Consider the following 16164-nt stretch of genomic DNA (forward strand, 5'->3'; position numbering starts at 1 on the left):
TCCTGGGCTACAGACCTGGCCTCCCAACACCTCCACATCATTCTGTACCATCAAGGCTGCCTCTCTGCAAGGTCTAGGACAGCGGTTCTCAACCTGTGGGTTTCAACCCTTTCTCAGGGGTCACCATCGGAAAATACAGGTGCTTACATTATGATTCATAACAGTAGCAAAATTACAGTTATGAAGTAGCAACAAAAAAATTTTTTATGGAGTTGGGTGTGGTGGCACACACCTCTAATCTCAGCACTCAGGAAGCAGAAGCAGGTAATCTCTGTGAGTTTGAGGCCAGCCTGGTCTACAAAGCGAGTCCAGGACAGCCAAAGCTACACAGAGAAACCTGTCTCAATAATAATAATAGTTGTTATTATTACTATTATTATTATTATTTTATGGTTTGGGGGTGGAGTCACGACAACGTAAGAACCTGTATTAAAGGGTTGCAGCACTAGGACATTTGAGAGCCGTTGCTCTAGGACATGCCAGGCAAGAACCAGAGATGTTCCTCATAGGAACCCTAAGGGAGAAAAGAAACTCAACTCCTGCTGAAAGCCTCCAAGACACCACCCACCCTCTCATGTAAAGCCATATTTCCATGACAGAACCAAAGGGCGGTGTGGAGGCAAGACCGCTGAAGCTCTTTGTCTCAGAAAGATTAATGACAGGTCAACACCCCTGAACGTACACATGCAGAGCACCCTGCAGGTGCAGAGAACACAGCACCTGAATCCCATTTCTGGGCCAGAAGTGCAGGCATCCTGCAGTGGACGGCAGCCCTGGCACCCAGTTCACCCATGCTTGCCCAGGATGCATTAGCCCTGGAAGGCCAGCTAACTTTACAGGCCAGCGGGGTAGGTTTGCACCTCCAGCCAGCACTCTCCCAGTCAGCCCCTGCCTGACAGCTGCCCCTCCCTCCCAGTAAGGGAGGGCCTGTAAACACCCCTTGTGACAGGAGCTATCTCCTATTCCAAGGCTGGCCCCAGAACGGCTAGGGTTGCGGTTTATATAATCTTCAGGGCCAGGGCTGACACAGCTAACAAGAGGGCAAGGTTATGAAAAATGCATGCTGAGCCTCTGCTTCCAAAAAGAAAGGAAAGAGGAGACAGAAACAGAAATAAAGGTGGAAGGAAGAAAAGGGGGTGGGGAAGAGGTAAAAAGAGAGAAAAAGAAGGCAGGCAGGCATTTTTCATGATTTGCACTCACACATCTAATAAACCTGGTTTTTCCAACACCAGGAGGCTGCTGGCAGGACTTCGAGCAGGGCCCCAAGGACCCACCAAGCATCACTCTTGAGTCAAAGGAAGCCCCTGCGGGCATCTGCAACTGTCACACCTACATCTTGCAGGGCACAGGAAGATGCTAATTTGAGGGGTCCAGGAACTTCCAAGCCACCTAGAAAGGGACCAGATAACAGCCCTCTCTCTCACTACCCTCCAGTCTCTGAGTCAATAAAAGTGGGTGGGTTCTGAGGACCTACAAGGAGCATGGGCTGACAGAAGAAACGTCCACTGCCCACTTCATTCAACACCGCTGTCACTGTGGGCACACACCCAGACTTGACCTCCAAGATAACAAGCCTCAACCTGTGCACAAGTCCAGAAACAGCACCAACAGGCTAGCCATACACAAGGCATTTATGTCCTGCAGGACACCCACACAGAGGGTGACACATACCAGCCACCACCATCCCCAGGGCTGCCTAAAGCCCTGCCTAAGAGCAAGGACACACCCAAGGACATATCTGCTTGTAGCCCACCTGCGGGGCAAGCAGCCCTCACCTGCAGTTCACACCATGCCACTTCCACCCAGGTCTCCGTGTCCAGCCCCTTGTAGACCGTCTTGAAGGAGCCCCTGCCCAACTCGATGTCAAACTTGAGGAAGCGGCCGTCCAGGGAGGTGGCCACGGCCTTGAGGTCGTCCTCATCGTCCTCCTCTTCCTCGGGTTCATCCTTGCGTGCACGCCCGGGCTCGGGCTTTGCCTCGGTGGCTCCAGCGTCTTGTGTCGGGGCTGGTGTCTCCTCCTGCCGCGGGCCGCCGTCGGGGACCGGCGCGGCTGCTGCTGAGGAGGTGGCAGGATCTGGGCTGGGCTCCTGCGCGCCTCCTCGCTCCGGGCCAGGGTCCGAGGGGGCACTCGGGGAACCCGGAGGCGCTGCGGGCGCGGCAGGCGCGGGCGCGGCGGGGCGGCCCCGGGCGCGCTCCGCGATGAGGCGGCGCGTCTTGCAGAGTAGAAGCACCCGGCGCTGCAGGGGCTGTGGGGGCTGCGCGCTCGGCGTCTCGGTCGCCTCCAGGCCCGGTGGCTCCTCCTGGTCCGACTCCACCACGCTGCGCCGCAGGAAACGCTGGGGCCCTAGCCGGGCCGCCCTCGTCCGCGGCTCCGCCATGCCCGCCGACCCCGTGCCGCGCCCGGCCTCCATCAGCGCGCCGGGGGTGTCTCGGCGGCCGCCATCGCCGTCCATCTCTGCGGGCCAAGGACACACGGGTCCCGCGTGAGTGCCAGCCCTGCCGCACCTGCCTGGGCCGCGGGATGAAACAGCGCCGCCTCTGGGCCCGCGCCCTGCCCAGCCCCGCCGCAGAAGTGGCCTGCCGGGCGGTCCACTGCGGGCTCCGAGGAGAGGGACTGCAGACCGGACCCCGAGGCGCAGATTGCAAGGGGATGCACGGCCTCACTCAGCCTAGAGCCGCAAAACACGGCCTGTCTTGGGCTGTCCAGGGGACTCCAGGAGGGACGACCAGCTAGGTATCCCTGAGGGCCCACTGGAGCTAAAGAAGGGATCGGGAAGCTGGAGAAAGGGGTCAAGGCCAGCCCAGGAGCGACCCCGCTGGGCTATCCCGCGGGCGGCTGCGGAGGGGACATGGAGGCCCGGGGCAGGAGAAAGCACTGGACAGGAGCCGGCTCCACAAAGGACGCGGGCCCGGGGCGCGCGGGGAGGGGGCTGCGGCGGCGCGGCGCGCACACAAAGGCAGCGGGCGGGAGGGCTCGATACTCACAGGGCGAGCGGGCGCTGTCCATGCCCGCAGCCCGGGGACTCGGGCAAGCCAGGCGGGCGAGACCGCGCTCCCAGACCGGAGTCCGCTCTCAGGGCCGCGTCGCGCTGAGGCGGGGTCCTCACTGGGGCGGGGGTCGCCAGGCCGCTCTGCTCCTACGTGCTGCTCCCTCGGGCCGGGCCGCTGCGGGGCCGCGCTCCCGCGTGCTCCTGCCGGCTCCGCGCGCCTCCGCTCCCGCACCGGCTCCGAACTAGCGCGCCGGGAGGGCGGGGCTTCCGTTTGTCCCACCCTCCCAAGGCAGGCGCGCGGGGCGGGGCCTGGCACGCCCACCTGGCTGCGGCTGTGCGCCACCACCTGCAGGATGCTCCCCATTGCGTCCACCTGCGGCTAGGGCCCAAAGCGGGCGCCTAACCCTTAAGCTTTTGGGAAGTGGTCCACAAGACGGTGGGCCTTGAGGAGTCCTATTTTCCTTGGAGGTGGCAGGCCATACACAACATGACATAGCCAAACCTGGAAATACAGGCCCCAGGGTACCCTACCCTCAGGAGCCCAAGCACAGATGCAAAATTGGAGTAGTCTTCCCAGCCTTTCTGTACTGCCAGTATATGGGAAAACCTCATATCACCCCCGGAGGTTGATGTACTGTGTCCATTTTTTTCGATTAAGCAAACAGATCCCAAAGGCAGATGTCCCCGGCCCTGACCAGCGGCGTAGTGGTCAAAGCCTGTATGTGATTCCAACACCAGGAAGAGGAAGCAAGGGAGTCTTGATCCTGGAGTTGGACCACCCTAACTCAAAGAGAGACAGATGGATGGATGGATGGATGGATGGATGAATAAACAGACAGATAAAGATGGAAAGGACTTCTCTCTTCTAAACCTCAGAGACAGTCCGAGATGCCTCGGATGGAAACAGGAAGACGTTTCCAGAAACCGCTTGACTTACCTTGCTGACTCACACCTCTCCAGAACAGTCTGCTGCCTCTCTTTCAGCCCCCTGAGCTACTCAATCCCACAGACAAGCCCCTTGTCTGGGCACCTCTGAACTTAACTGTAGGGGTCACGGAAGACTGACCTGATTCCTGGCCCCTGCTAGGCACCTGCAGGAACCCACATCTCACCTGTGCTCACTCCCTGTGATGCAGTCATTGGGCCCAGTTCACGCAAGGAAACCAGTACAAAGGGAGATACCAAAGTGTTCTGACCTCTGTCCTCACCCTGCTGGTATGACACCCTGTCAAAGATGCATGTTACAAATATGAAAGGATGCCCAAGGACTGCTGGCCCTGGAGACTTTGGCATCAACAACTCATGTGACAGAAAAGCTAACAGAGATACCACCAGTGTTCATGATTGGAAGGAATCAAATGCCGGCAGAACTGCTACCCAGTGGCAGGATTTCCTGGGTTCTGCTAGGGGGCAGTGCTGATACCAGTTGAAAATAACTTAGGCTGATGTTCAAATCTCTTCCTAGTTGAGTGGTGGCACACTGTCTGTCTCTAAAATGGAGTATGCTGGGAGCTGGGCGTGGTGGCGCATGCCTTTAATCCCAGCACTCAGGAGGCAAAGACTATAAATTTGAGGCCAGCCTGGTCTACAAAGCGAGTCCAGGACAGCCAAGGCTACACAGAGAAACCCTGTCTTGAAAAACTAAAAGAAAAAAAAAATGGAGTATGCTGGTATTACTTACACTATGAAAACTGAGATCCATCTAAAGTCAGGACTCCAACATATACCCCAGAGACCCACTGGTTAAATCCTGTCCTTGGCACTAGGCCAGGCGTTTGGCAGATGCCTGTTAATTTATATTATCTCATTTGTCATCTACCTTGGGAGTCAGGTGTCAACACAAAGCCCATTTGAGCCGGAAGCAGAGAGCTGGTGCCAGATCTGCAGGTCTAAGTGTCCTTAGAGATAGGGGTCCTGCTGCCCTGCTAATCAGAGGCCATGAGGCCTTAGAACAAGGAGTTGGTATTGCCAATGGGATCGATCACCAGGTACTGCTGTCCGGGCAGGTCTCACTTTCCAGATGTGAGAGCCTCTCAAGAACTCAGACATAGCACAGCCACTTCTCACCACTAGGTCTTCCCTGGGACCACCTCAGAGGACACCCTGGTACCTGCAGCTGATGAATGGAGACAGCTCTGGAGAACAGAGCCCAGAGAGGCAAGGCAAATAGCCTGGGGGTAACAGAAAGTCCTCCTCGAGATCTGTGGAGAGATGGGGCAACTCCCAACATTGAGTGGCCCAAGATGGTGACAAGTATGGGCCAGAGCTTCGGTCCTGGGAGGTGATAGCAAGGGCACGCCCAGGCCATGGTTTTGTTCAACCCTGTATATCTCACTCTCCAGTGATCAGAGTTCTTCCTGGGAAAAGCCCTGGGAAGTGGACTGGGTGGCACAGAGGGGCCTAATGCTTCTTCAATGGCCTTACCGTGAACCCTGCAGGAAGGAATAAGGAATCAAGATTCCTTGCAACAATGAGGTATCATTAAAATTCTCTGCACAATGGTCTGAGGATGTAGCTCAGCCTATAAAGTGCTCACCTAACAGGAAATGGAGCTGCAATGGCTCATCGTGGTAGTCAGTCCACTGTGAGCAGTGCCTGTTGGCTTTGGGGTTTTGTTTTCTTGTTTTTGTTTTGTTTTGTTTTTGGATTTTTTTTTTTTTTTTTTTTTTTTTTTTTTTTTTTTTTGGTTTTTTTGTTTGTTGGTTTGGTTTAGTTTTTCAAGACAGGGTTTCTCTGTGTAAGAGCTCTGGCTGTCTTGGAACTTGCCCTATAGTCCAGGCTGGCCTAGAACTCATGAAGATCCACCTGCCTCAGCCTCCCAAGTGCTGGGATTAAAAGTGTGAGCTGCCACCTGGCCTAGTTTTGATTTTATTTTTTTTATTATTATTTTGGGGGGGGGGGTTGAGACAGGGTTTCTCTGTGTAGCCTTGGCTGTCCTGGACTCAGCTTTGATTTTTTTTTTTTTAAGACCTACTTTATTTGGGGTTCCTTAATGCCTCTATCTCCTTGCTCGACCCTAATCCCATCCAACACCCCAATAGCAGGTAGGAGGAGAAAGAGAAGGTTAGTGGGGACAAGGAACAGAATTCTTTTTGGCCAGTGCTGTTCCAGATTCCCTGGGACAAGTCCAATCCTTGTTTCAAGATATCTCCACCTTCTCCTCAAACTGCATCAACAGCAACCAGGAGCCGCAGAGGGAGCACCAGCATTCTTCGTCCTTCTCTGAGCCCCTAGTCTCTGGGTCTAGCATTTATCCCCTCTCCAGAGTCCTCAGAATTAAACTATCTGGAGGTGGCAAGGAGCCCCTCTCAGAGCCAGCAAGAGACAAATAGTTTGTTGCTGTGGACAATCTAAATCAGCCTTATATCCCACACCTGGGATTAAAACAAAAATATGTTTACATAACTGAGTTTTAATTGTTTTATGTGCACTGGTGTGAGAGTGTTAGAATCCCTGGAACTGTAATTACAGACTTTTGTAAATTGCCATGTGGGTGCTAGGAATTGAACCCGGGTCCTTTGGAAGAGCAGCCAATGCTCTTAACCACTGAGCCATCTCTCCAGCCCCCATAACTGAGTTTTTAAACTTCCATTACAAGTGCCATTTGTAGCCGGGCGTGGTGGCACATGCCTTTAATCCCAGCACTCAGGAGGCAGAGGCAGGCGGATCGCTGTGAGTTCGAGGCCAGCCTGGTCTACAAAGTGAGTCCAGGATGGCCAAGGCTACACAGAGAAACCCTGTCTCGAAAAAAAACCCCCAAAAAAAACAAGTGCCACTCCTGGGCAAGTAGTCCTGGGTTGTATAGGGAAGCAAGCTGAGCCTGGCAATAGTGGCACCATGCCTTTAATCCCAGCACAAGCAGAGAATACTTGTCTGGAAAAATCTTAAAAAACAAACAAACAAATAAGAAAGCAAGCTGAGCAAACACACAAGAAGTGTTCCTTTGTGGCCTCTGCTTCAGATCAGGACTCCAGGTTTCTGCTTTGAGCCTTGGCTTCCCTCAGTGTTGAACCGTAACCTCTTTTCTTTGTTGTTTTGGTTTTCCTTTCCTTTTCTTTTCTTTTGAGACAGAGCTTCTATGTGTAGGCCTGGCTGTCCTGGAACTCACTCTGTAGACCAGGCTGGCCTCAAACTCAGAGATGTGCCTGCCTCAGCCTCCTGAGTGCTGGGATTAAAGGCGTAAACCACTACCACTGCCCAGTGGACTATAACCTGTAAACCAAGTAAAACCATTTCTTCCAAAGTTGCTTTTGGTCACTTCTCACAAGTTGCTTTTGATGACAGCAATAGAAAGCAAACTAGGGTTATATTAACCAGGTGTGGTGATGCATACCTGTAATCCCAGCACTCAGGAAATGGAGGCACAGATGATCACAAGTTCACAGATATCCTTAACTAACATAGCAGGTTGGAGGACAGCCTGGGCTACAGGAGATCCCTTTTCAAAAATCCAGAAAGAAACCAGGTGTGGTAGCACACCCCTGTAATCCCAAAACTCAGGAGGCAGAAGCAGGTAGATTTCTGTGAGTTCAATGCCTGCTTGGTCTACAAATCGAGTCCAGGACAGCCAAGGCTACACAGAGAAACCCTGTCTCGAAAACACACACACACACACACACATACACACAGACCCCGATTAGCCAAAGCAATCCTAAACAAAATAATAATGGTGGAGATATCACCATACATGATTTCAAACTAAACAAAAAGGACAGGTAGTCAAAATAGCTGGATTATACAGTAAGTTTCCCAAAAGGGCTTTCGGGTATATATGATCAAGATGCATTGTTTACATGTATGAAATTGTAAAATCATAAAAGATTCTATTAAGAAAATAGCACCGGGGTTGGAGAGATGGCTCAGAGGAGCACTGACTGCTCTTCTAGAGGTCCTGAGCTCAGTTTCCAGCAACCACATGGTGGCTCACAAGCATCTATGATATGATCTGATGCCCTCTTCTGACCTATAGATATACATGAAGACAGAATACTGTATATATAATAATAAATAAATAATCTTTAAAAAAAAAAAAAAAAAAGAAGTTGGGTGTGGTGGCGCATGCCTTTAGTCCCAGTAGTCATGAGGCAGAGGCAGGTGGATCACTGTATGTTTGAGGCCTACAAATCGAGTCCAGGACAGCCGAGGATAACACAGAGAGACCCTGTCTAAAAAAAAAAAAAAAAAAAGGAAAAAAGAAAAGAAAGAAAAGAGCATCAAAAAGGACAAAGAGAGAGAGCATTACTGGCTTACATGTGGTGCATATACATACTTGCAGGCAAGCATTCACACACATAAAATAAGTATAAATACAAAAATAGTTTTAAAAATAGCATTGTTGAGATATTATTCAGATACTATAACATTCAGTCTTTTTGCTTATATTTCCGTGGCTTTAGTCCCCTGTCCTATGCTGCCCCAGGCCTCAGCAACCCCAGCAAAGTATCTCAAGGGACTTCCCCACTCTGAGTATTAAGTGGAATCACAGCGTTTGGCTGCTTGTCTCTCTTCATCAACATGGATTCCAGGAATTGAGTTCAATAATCAGGAAACAACTTATGAAAGCCACTTCTCTTCTTCTACTATGTGAGGTCCAGAGATAGAGCTCCGGTTCTCAGGACTGTTTCTCAAGTGCCTGCTGAGCCACCTCATAAGCCTCTTGTGTTAATCTTTTTATATTTAAAATACTTAAGATACATATTTTTAATATTTCTAATATATGTGCCTATGCCCACATGATGGAACGTGCCCTCGGAGGCCAGAAGAGGACCTCAGATCCTGGTGAGTAATCTATGTGGATGCTAGGAAGGTCAGCAAGCCTCTTCATCACTGAAGCATCCCTCCAGTCCTTGGTTAGATTTTTAGAGCAAATGATCATTTCTAGAAAACAAATAAAATAAAAATGTTGGGAGAGGGGGGCAGTGGGGCATGGTGGTACACACCTATAATCTCAGCACTCAGAGAGGCAGAGGCAAGTGGAGCTCTGTGAGTCTGAGGCTAGCCTGGTCTACAAATCAAGTCCAGGACAGCCAAGACTACAAGAGAAACACTGTTTGAAACAAAAGAAAATAAAAGTTTGGGGGCGGGGATAGCACAATGATAGAATATCAGCATGTGTGAAATCCTGGTCTCCATCCCCAGCACTTCCAAAATAAAAAAACCATTTAAGTTGTGCACAGTATCACTACCCAACATGATTCCTGCTGCATGGGCCCTGGTGGCCACGGCTCTAGCTCCAGGCAGCTTGTCCCCATGGGAGACGTTCAGCAAGTGCCTATCAAGCGAGCACAGATTTATTTAATTTAAGCTGAGGAGGCACACATTAGATCTAGAATCGTACATATATCCCAGCTTTCTCCCCCCTCCTCCCCCTACACCCCTCCTGCCCCCCCACTCCCCCAACCCCCACCCACCCACCCCCACCTCCCCACCCCCATTCAGAGTGAAAGGCCTTAGCCCCTAAGGGACATGGAATGAGCAAATGTTGGCGGTTCCCATCCACAATCCTTGATGAAGGGGCACTTTAGATACCGTGGCCCATCTTCCACCGACTATTCCCAGGATGCACCTGGCAGCTTCTTTTCTCAGGAATTGAGTCCAGAGATCTTGAGGATAGGAGAGTGCTGAGAACCCAGTGTGTCTTGCTGATAAATAAAGCCAACAGTCAGGCATGGTGGTGCATGCCTGTAATCCCAGCACTTGGGGAGACAGAGACAGGCAGGCCTGTGAGTTCCAGGCCAGTCTGGTCTACAAAGTAAGTCTAGGATGGCTAAGGCTACACAGAGGAAACCTGTCTTAAAAAATTTTTTTTAAATAAATAAAAACAACCAACATTCACTGGGCACTCAGAGCCACTGGGTGCTAAGCTAATTTTCTTTTCTTTTTATTCTTTCTTTCTTTTTTCTCTTTCTACTTCTTTCTTCTTGCAGGAAAGCCTTCATGTCACCTTGAGATGACACACTTAGAGATGATAGAGGTATAATGAGGGAATAAAGACCCAGAGAAGGCAACTGTGTACAGAGTCCACAGCCCAGCAGGCCTATGCCTGAGTTTCAGGCCCGAGGGCTTGCCGAACTTCCTTGAAGCTGCCACAGAAACCCTGAGCTCCCTAGAGGCTTTGCTTTTGGTGCTCTGGCCTACAGACAGGCAGGTGAACTTTGGTCTTCCCTCAGCCCCGCCCTGACCCCAGGGCAACTCCATCTGTTCCCTGTCCTTGAGCAGGAGGCACTAATTTTGTTTAAGTTTCCCTTGTCCCTGATGCCTTCTGCAGACTAGCTGGTCATGTGGCCTCTGTCTTGTCCCACTGCCCTTAAATGGAGGCAGCCGTGCCTCCTGGCACAGGCTTGGCAGAAAACAGTTTATAGCTAGGGCAGCGGTCCATCCGAATACAGCTCTGACCGTTTAAGTCAGTAATTCCTTTTGCAGAACTTGTTCCAACGGAGTGACCAGTGGTGCACGGTGGTGGATGAAGGTACTCACAGGAGGATTATTTATAATAAGCACTAGAAATCACAGGGTTTTGCCAGCAATTGGGTTAAGCAAACCATGTTATTCCTACACAATCAAATATGCCCAAGCCACACAGATACTATCTGTTGAGCTTTGCAATGGCAAGGGCTACAGGAATGGGGTGAAAGCTAGGAGGGGTTACAATAGCATGCTGCCCCCTAGTTCCTCCAATCACTGCAGCTTTTTATACTTTAGGCCAACGCAGCACTAGTCTGTGTCTTCAGAAAAGTAGGACTTGACCTCTCACCGGATGTGAGATGAAATAGGATGGCCCACGAGGAGCAACAGATGCACAGGGGACTAGAGTGGAGCCGCCTGCACCAGAGTCAGGTCCTGGCACCTCCTGTTGGGGCTGTGACTTCGGGTATATCCATTGATTTCTCTGAACGTCTGTTTTCTCATTAGTCACACGGCAACAGAGGTACCTACCTACCTTGCAGAGCTGTGGGTCACCCTACAGCCCAATCTCCTGGAATTCTTAGCAGCTCCAAAGTGGCCAAAACTTGGCGAAGGGACTGAGGTGTGTGGCTCTGATGGTTAAGCGGTACCTTGCAAGTGCAAGGACCTGAGTTCAGTTCCCCAACATCCCTGTGAAAAGCCAAATGTGGTAGTTTATTATCCCAGCGCTGGGGAAGTGGAGAAAAGGGGATCCCTGGGGTTCACTGGCCAGCCAGTCTAGCCTAATTAATGAGTCCAGGCCAAGGAGAGACACTTATTCCAAGAGGTAGGCAGTGTTGGGGGGGGGGGTCTCCTGTGGACTACATGCTGTGTTATAGCTCTGATCTCCACCTGTGCAAATGCACATGTGCACTCATTCCTAGCCCCCTCCCCCACACCCAAAATAAATAAATATTTAGGAAACAATGCTTTTTACTGCTGCAGAGATGGTGTCCTGTGTGAGACAGCATGAAGGGCCATACTTACTGAGTTGACCTTATTTGACTCTGAGCAAACTCCTACCTCAGCCAGAGCACCCTAGTTCTCTTGCCCCCATCTTGTTGGCCAGGTCTACTCACAAACAGAGGATTGGCCACCAATTCGAAAGAGCTATCCTATGTGCCAGGAATAAGCCTTATATTCCTGTTTCTAGAAGTCCACGGGGACTCAGTGATACACATGGTCACCACAAAGTCAACAGAGTATGTAAAAGTATCTTTAATTGTCCTGGCTCAACTGTTGTCTGGGAGGCTAACTGCCTCCTTCTCCTAACCTAGGCCTAGTCCTGGAAGCTTCTAGCCTCCATACAATCTAACCTAGGCCTAGAATGTTTCCAGCCTCTGAGACTTACTGCTTAATGAGCTCACCCTTATTTGTTCTTACTGAGTTCTGGGCTGGCTGGTTCAACTCAGCTGTTCTGGCTCAAACTCCTCTCCCAGCTGACTTTGGTTTTTTTATTTGTTTGTTTGTTTTTCGAGACAGTGTTTCTCTGTGTAGCCTTGGCTGTCCTGGACTCACTTGTAGACCAGATGGGCCTTGAACTCACAAAGACCCACCTGCCTCTGCCTCCCAAGTGCTGGGATTAAAGGCATGCACCACCACGCCTGGCTCACAGCTGATTTATTTAATCTGGCTTCTCTTGGCCCAGAATTTCTCTACTTGGCCGCAAACTAACTCAGCAATCTGCTCTAATCTTCTGGCTTCTTCCATTTTCTGGCTCATTCTGTCTTCACCTGATTTTTCTTTGTACAACCGACCTCTCTATTACTGTCCTGGTAAAGCTGCCTTCTCTCTCTGAAAAACTGCCTCTTAAGTAGCTTCCCTTTCCTCTCTGTTCTCGTGACAGCTGGGCATATCCTAGTCTGTCAAATCTTTTCTGCCACTCAATTAGACAACATTTTCAAACATGGGTGCTTCCTTCTACAAACTAACTTTACCTTTGTTTGAGATTAAAGGCATGTGTCACCATGCCTGGATCTAATATTTTCTTTGTCCAATATGATACTTGCTCTATACCAGGCTGGCCTCGAACTCCAATCTGTTTGCCTCTGTCTCTTGGATTAAAGGTATGTTTGTATTTCAGGCAGATCACCTAGACCTAGAAGGTCTTTGGATGTGATCTCTTGCCAGAACAGCCATATTCTAAATTAACACTCTTTCTCTAACAAGAGGATATGCACAAAGCAGAAAAGGCCAGGTGGCAGTTAATCTCCGCAGCTGATGGATGGCTATGACAGGGTCTGTTAATCCTAGATTCTTGTAGAGAATAGGTCCACTAACACAATTTTTGAGCCAAATCTGAAGCAAGCTTTATTAAATACTGGCCAGTACCATGCCCAGATTCCCAGAATTTGGCTGCAAATTGCATTAGGTGCTTGTAAAGGCAAAATCCATAAGGCTACATACTTCCTGCATTCGTCCAATAGGGGACAAGCATACATCCTAACATGCTTCCTGCTCATGTACCTCCTGCCTACATGTGATCAAACACATCCTGTGTAGTTGGGGCAGATAACCTTATTTACAGAAGTGAAAACACGTGCCTTGTTAACTTACATGAACAGCAGCCCCCAGAATTCCAGGAAGTTTTCTGTCCTCGGGCCTATAAGGCTTACAGGTTTATCTGTCCTTGGGAAATGAGGCTTGCATGATAGAGACATTTTTGCTTTATAGATCTCTTAAACAAGGTAATTAAAACTTAAATAACTTTAGCCCTCACAGGTCCTTTAAGCATAGCCTGTGCTTACTGTTGACCACAGACAAGCTGTCATCCAGCTCTGAGAGGTTGACTCAGACCTGTGCCAGCAGGGGTCTCTTGCCCAAGTTTCCAATTTGCATCCAACAGGGCCCTAGGCTGTCTGAAAGGCCCCTTGCAACCTCCAAGGGGCTGCACCATCCTCCTTGAGGAAGCTAGGGTTTTTTTCCACTTAGCACGTGTGCAGCTTCTGGTGTTTTTCCAGCAGGCTCAGTCCAAAGTGTCTGTGTCTGTCCCTGGAAGCATCGGGCTCACTCAACTAAAGACATGTGAATGTGAGGCCCTGGCGGACACCAACAGGCTTCCTATATACCTGACCCAGAGCTCACAAAAGTAAACAAGTGGGTCACATGACTGATCACTTGGTAGGCATCATTTGCCTGTGGAAGTAGGGATGCTGCCCAGAGGAGACCTTGGGGCACCAGAGTAGGAGACAGAGAAGATATTTTTTAAAAAAAATTGTCCTTTTCTAAAGGACCCAAGTGGGAGGATAGAAGAAATGAATGTCACTGGCTGCTTTTCGAGGGACCTGACACCATATGGCAGCTCACAAACATCTGTAAATCCAGTTCTAGAGGATCCATTGCTCTCTACTGGCCTCCAAGGGCACTGAACACATGTGGTGCACAGGCATATATACAGGCACTCATAAAATAAATAATGATTTTTTTTTTTTCGAGACAGGGTTTCTCTGTGTAGCCTCGGCCATCCTGGACTCACTTTGTAGACCAGGCTGGCCTTGAACTCACAGCGATCCGCCTACCTCTGCCTCCCGAGTGCTGGGATTAAAGGTGTGCGCCACCACGCCCGGCCTGATTTTTTTTTTCAAATAGACAAATGGGGTGGAGGCTATGACTCAGTTGTTAAGAGTGTTTTACCAGCACATGTGAAGCTCTGGGTTTGATCCCTGGGTAAATGCACAGTGTAAATAGGAATGGCACACACATATCATCCCAGCCCTTGAGAGATGGAGGCAGAAGGACCAAGATAAATAAATAAATAAATAAATAAATAAATAAATAAATAAATAAATAAATAAAATCCAAGGTTCTCCTCAGCTACAAGGATAGTTTAAGGCCAGTCTTGGCTATAGGAGACCCTGAAGAGAGAGGAACATAGGGAGAAAATTGACAGGGTATGAAAGGCTCCCAAATGTGGGCATTTTTAAAAGTACAACTTCAATCATGAAAGTAAAGTTATACACTAAAACTATAGTGAGTGCCTCCATGAAACTGTGTTCTGGATGCAGTGTCTGTCCAGCAAATGAGAGAGCACACTGGGATGCTTACTGGGAGATACCCATCCTTTGCTGGGAGCCGGGAGGGGCACTGCTGAAAGTCACAAATGCACCTGGCCTTCAAGTTTCCCATCATCTTAAAGTGCTCTGGAGATCTGGCCCGGTGGCGCACACCTATAACCCCAGCACTTGGGAGGCAGAGACAAGTGGATCAATGTGAGTTCAAAGCCAACCTGGTCTACAAAGCGAGCCCAGGGCAGCCAAGGCTGTCACATGAAAAACCTGTCTCAAAGAAAACAACAACAAGCCGGGCTGTGGCGGCACACGCTTTTAATCCCAGCGCTCAGGAGGCAGAGGCAGGCAGATCTCTGTGAGCTCAAGGCCAGCCTGGTCTACAAAGCGAATTCAGGATAGGCAAGGACACATAGAGAAACCCCGTCTTAAAAAAACAAAAACAAAAACAAAACAAACAAAAAAATGCTGTGCAATCTCATCTTGTTCATTGGGGGGTTAAATGGTCTGCACAGCTCACTTCTCATGTTCTGCCATGTTTTCAGTGCTATAACAGAATACCCAAGTTGGGGAACTTTATAAACAAATGTTCTTGGCTCATTGTTTTGGAGGCAGGGATATTAGAGGGCCTGACATCCACAGATGCTGGCCTTGCTGTGTCATAACATGTGGCAAGGCTGAGCAAGCTGCCGAGACAGTGCTTTTTCTAACAAAGCAACCCAGTTGTCCATAAATCCCTGAGTGACTAAACCTCTTATAACCCAGAGCCCTCAAGGACCTGGCTGCATCCGGAAAGCCCCATTCTTCCTACTGCACTGAAGACTATGTTTCCGGCGCACAGACTGTGGGGACTAACAGGTTTTCTCCGCTGACGAAATGAGACAGTTCAAGTCAGATTAAAGCTCTTGGGTGGTTTCACCGGGCCCAAGGAACGAGTCCAGGGACGTCGCCATGGGTGAGAGAGAGAGAGAGAGAGAGGTAGGGGAAGAGGAGAGAAAGAGCATGTGCAGGCAGGGAGAGAGAAAACGCAGAGAGAGCAAGGGAACCAAAATATCTGGATTACATGGCCAGGCTGGAAAGTTCAGGATAGGGGGAAGGGTATGACAGACACACCCTGTAACAGGTTAGGGACTAAGGAATGCTGGGAGAACCTGGAGGCCAGGTCCACTTTGGTATGTTAAATATGCACCTGAACTCCTTGTCCCGGGTCTGAAACCCAGCAGGGAGCCACGCTAATTGTAGTGTCTGGGCAGTGAAGACCCCAGCATTTGACTTGCAGAGTGGAGCCAACACATCACTCTCAGGAGCCTCATCCCACACACCTGGGTGTCTCTAGTGGAGAGTGGAGTTCAATGACCCAGAGGGAATCATAGGTGTGGGGGCGGGAAAGGGGCTTTTTCACTGAGCTCACTGCCCTGAGGCCGGAGTGGGGTGTGGCCTCTACCAACTAAATGCAGGGTGATAGGATCCAGGCCCTCCCACCCAGCTCTGCGTATAGATCAGGAAGAGCTAGCACAGGTGTGCTGCTACCCAACACCTCTGGCCCAGGGCAACCCAGATCTGGTCCCTGGCCTGACCTAATGTCCCATAAGACCCACATGAGGTAGAACTTCATCTCTGCATCCTAGATGTGACAACAAAGCCAGATTATGTGACACTCCATCACCACCCAGGTCACATGCTGGCACTCAGGGAGCAGACAAAGGCTGAGGGCATGGCTCTGGGCC

General features: G+C 50.2%; 1 protein-coding gene across 3 annotated transcripts in view; it reads right to left on the reverse strand.

The window, feature by feature from the left end:
• Wnk2 (WNK lysine deficient protein kinase 2) overlaps positions 1-2468 on the reverse strand; it is a 112336-nt gene extending 109868 nt beyond the window's left edge. For all 3 annotated transcript variants that reach the window (XM_051170984.1, XM_051170973.1, XM_051170966.1), the window contains exon 1: positions 1776-2468. In XM_051170984.1, the coding sequence (XP_051026941.1) occupies positions 1776-2453 (678 nt within the window). In that variant the 5' untranslated portion in view covers positions 2454-2468. The remainder of the gene's footprint in view (positions 1-1775) is intronic.
• Between the last annotated feature and the right edge of the window lie 13696 nt (positions 2469-16164).

Source organism: Acomys russatus, chromosome 3 (genome assembly GCF_903995435.1).
Source record: "Acomys russatus chromosome 3, mAcoRus1.1, whole genome shotgun sequence".
NCBI classification, from domain to species: Eukaryota; Metazoa; Chordata; class Mammalia; order Rodentia; family Muridae; genus Acomys; species Acomys russatus.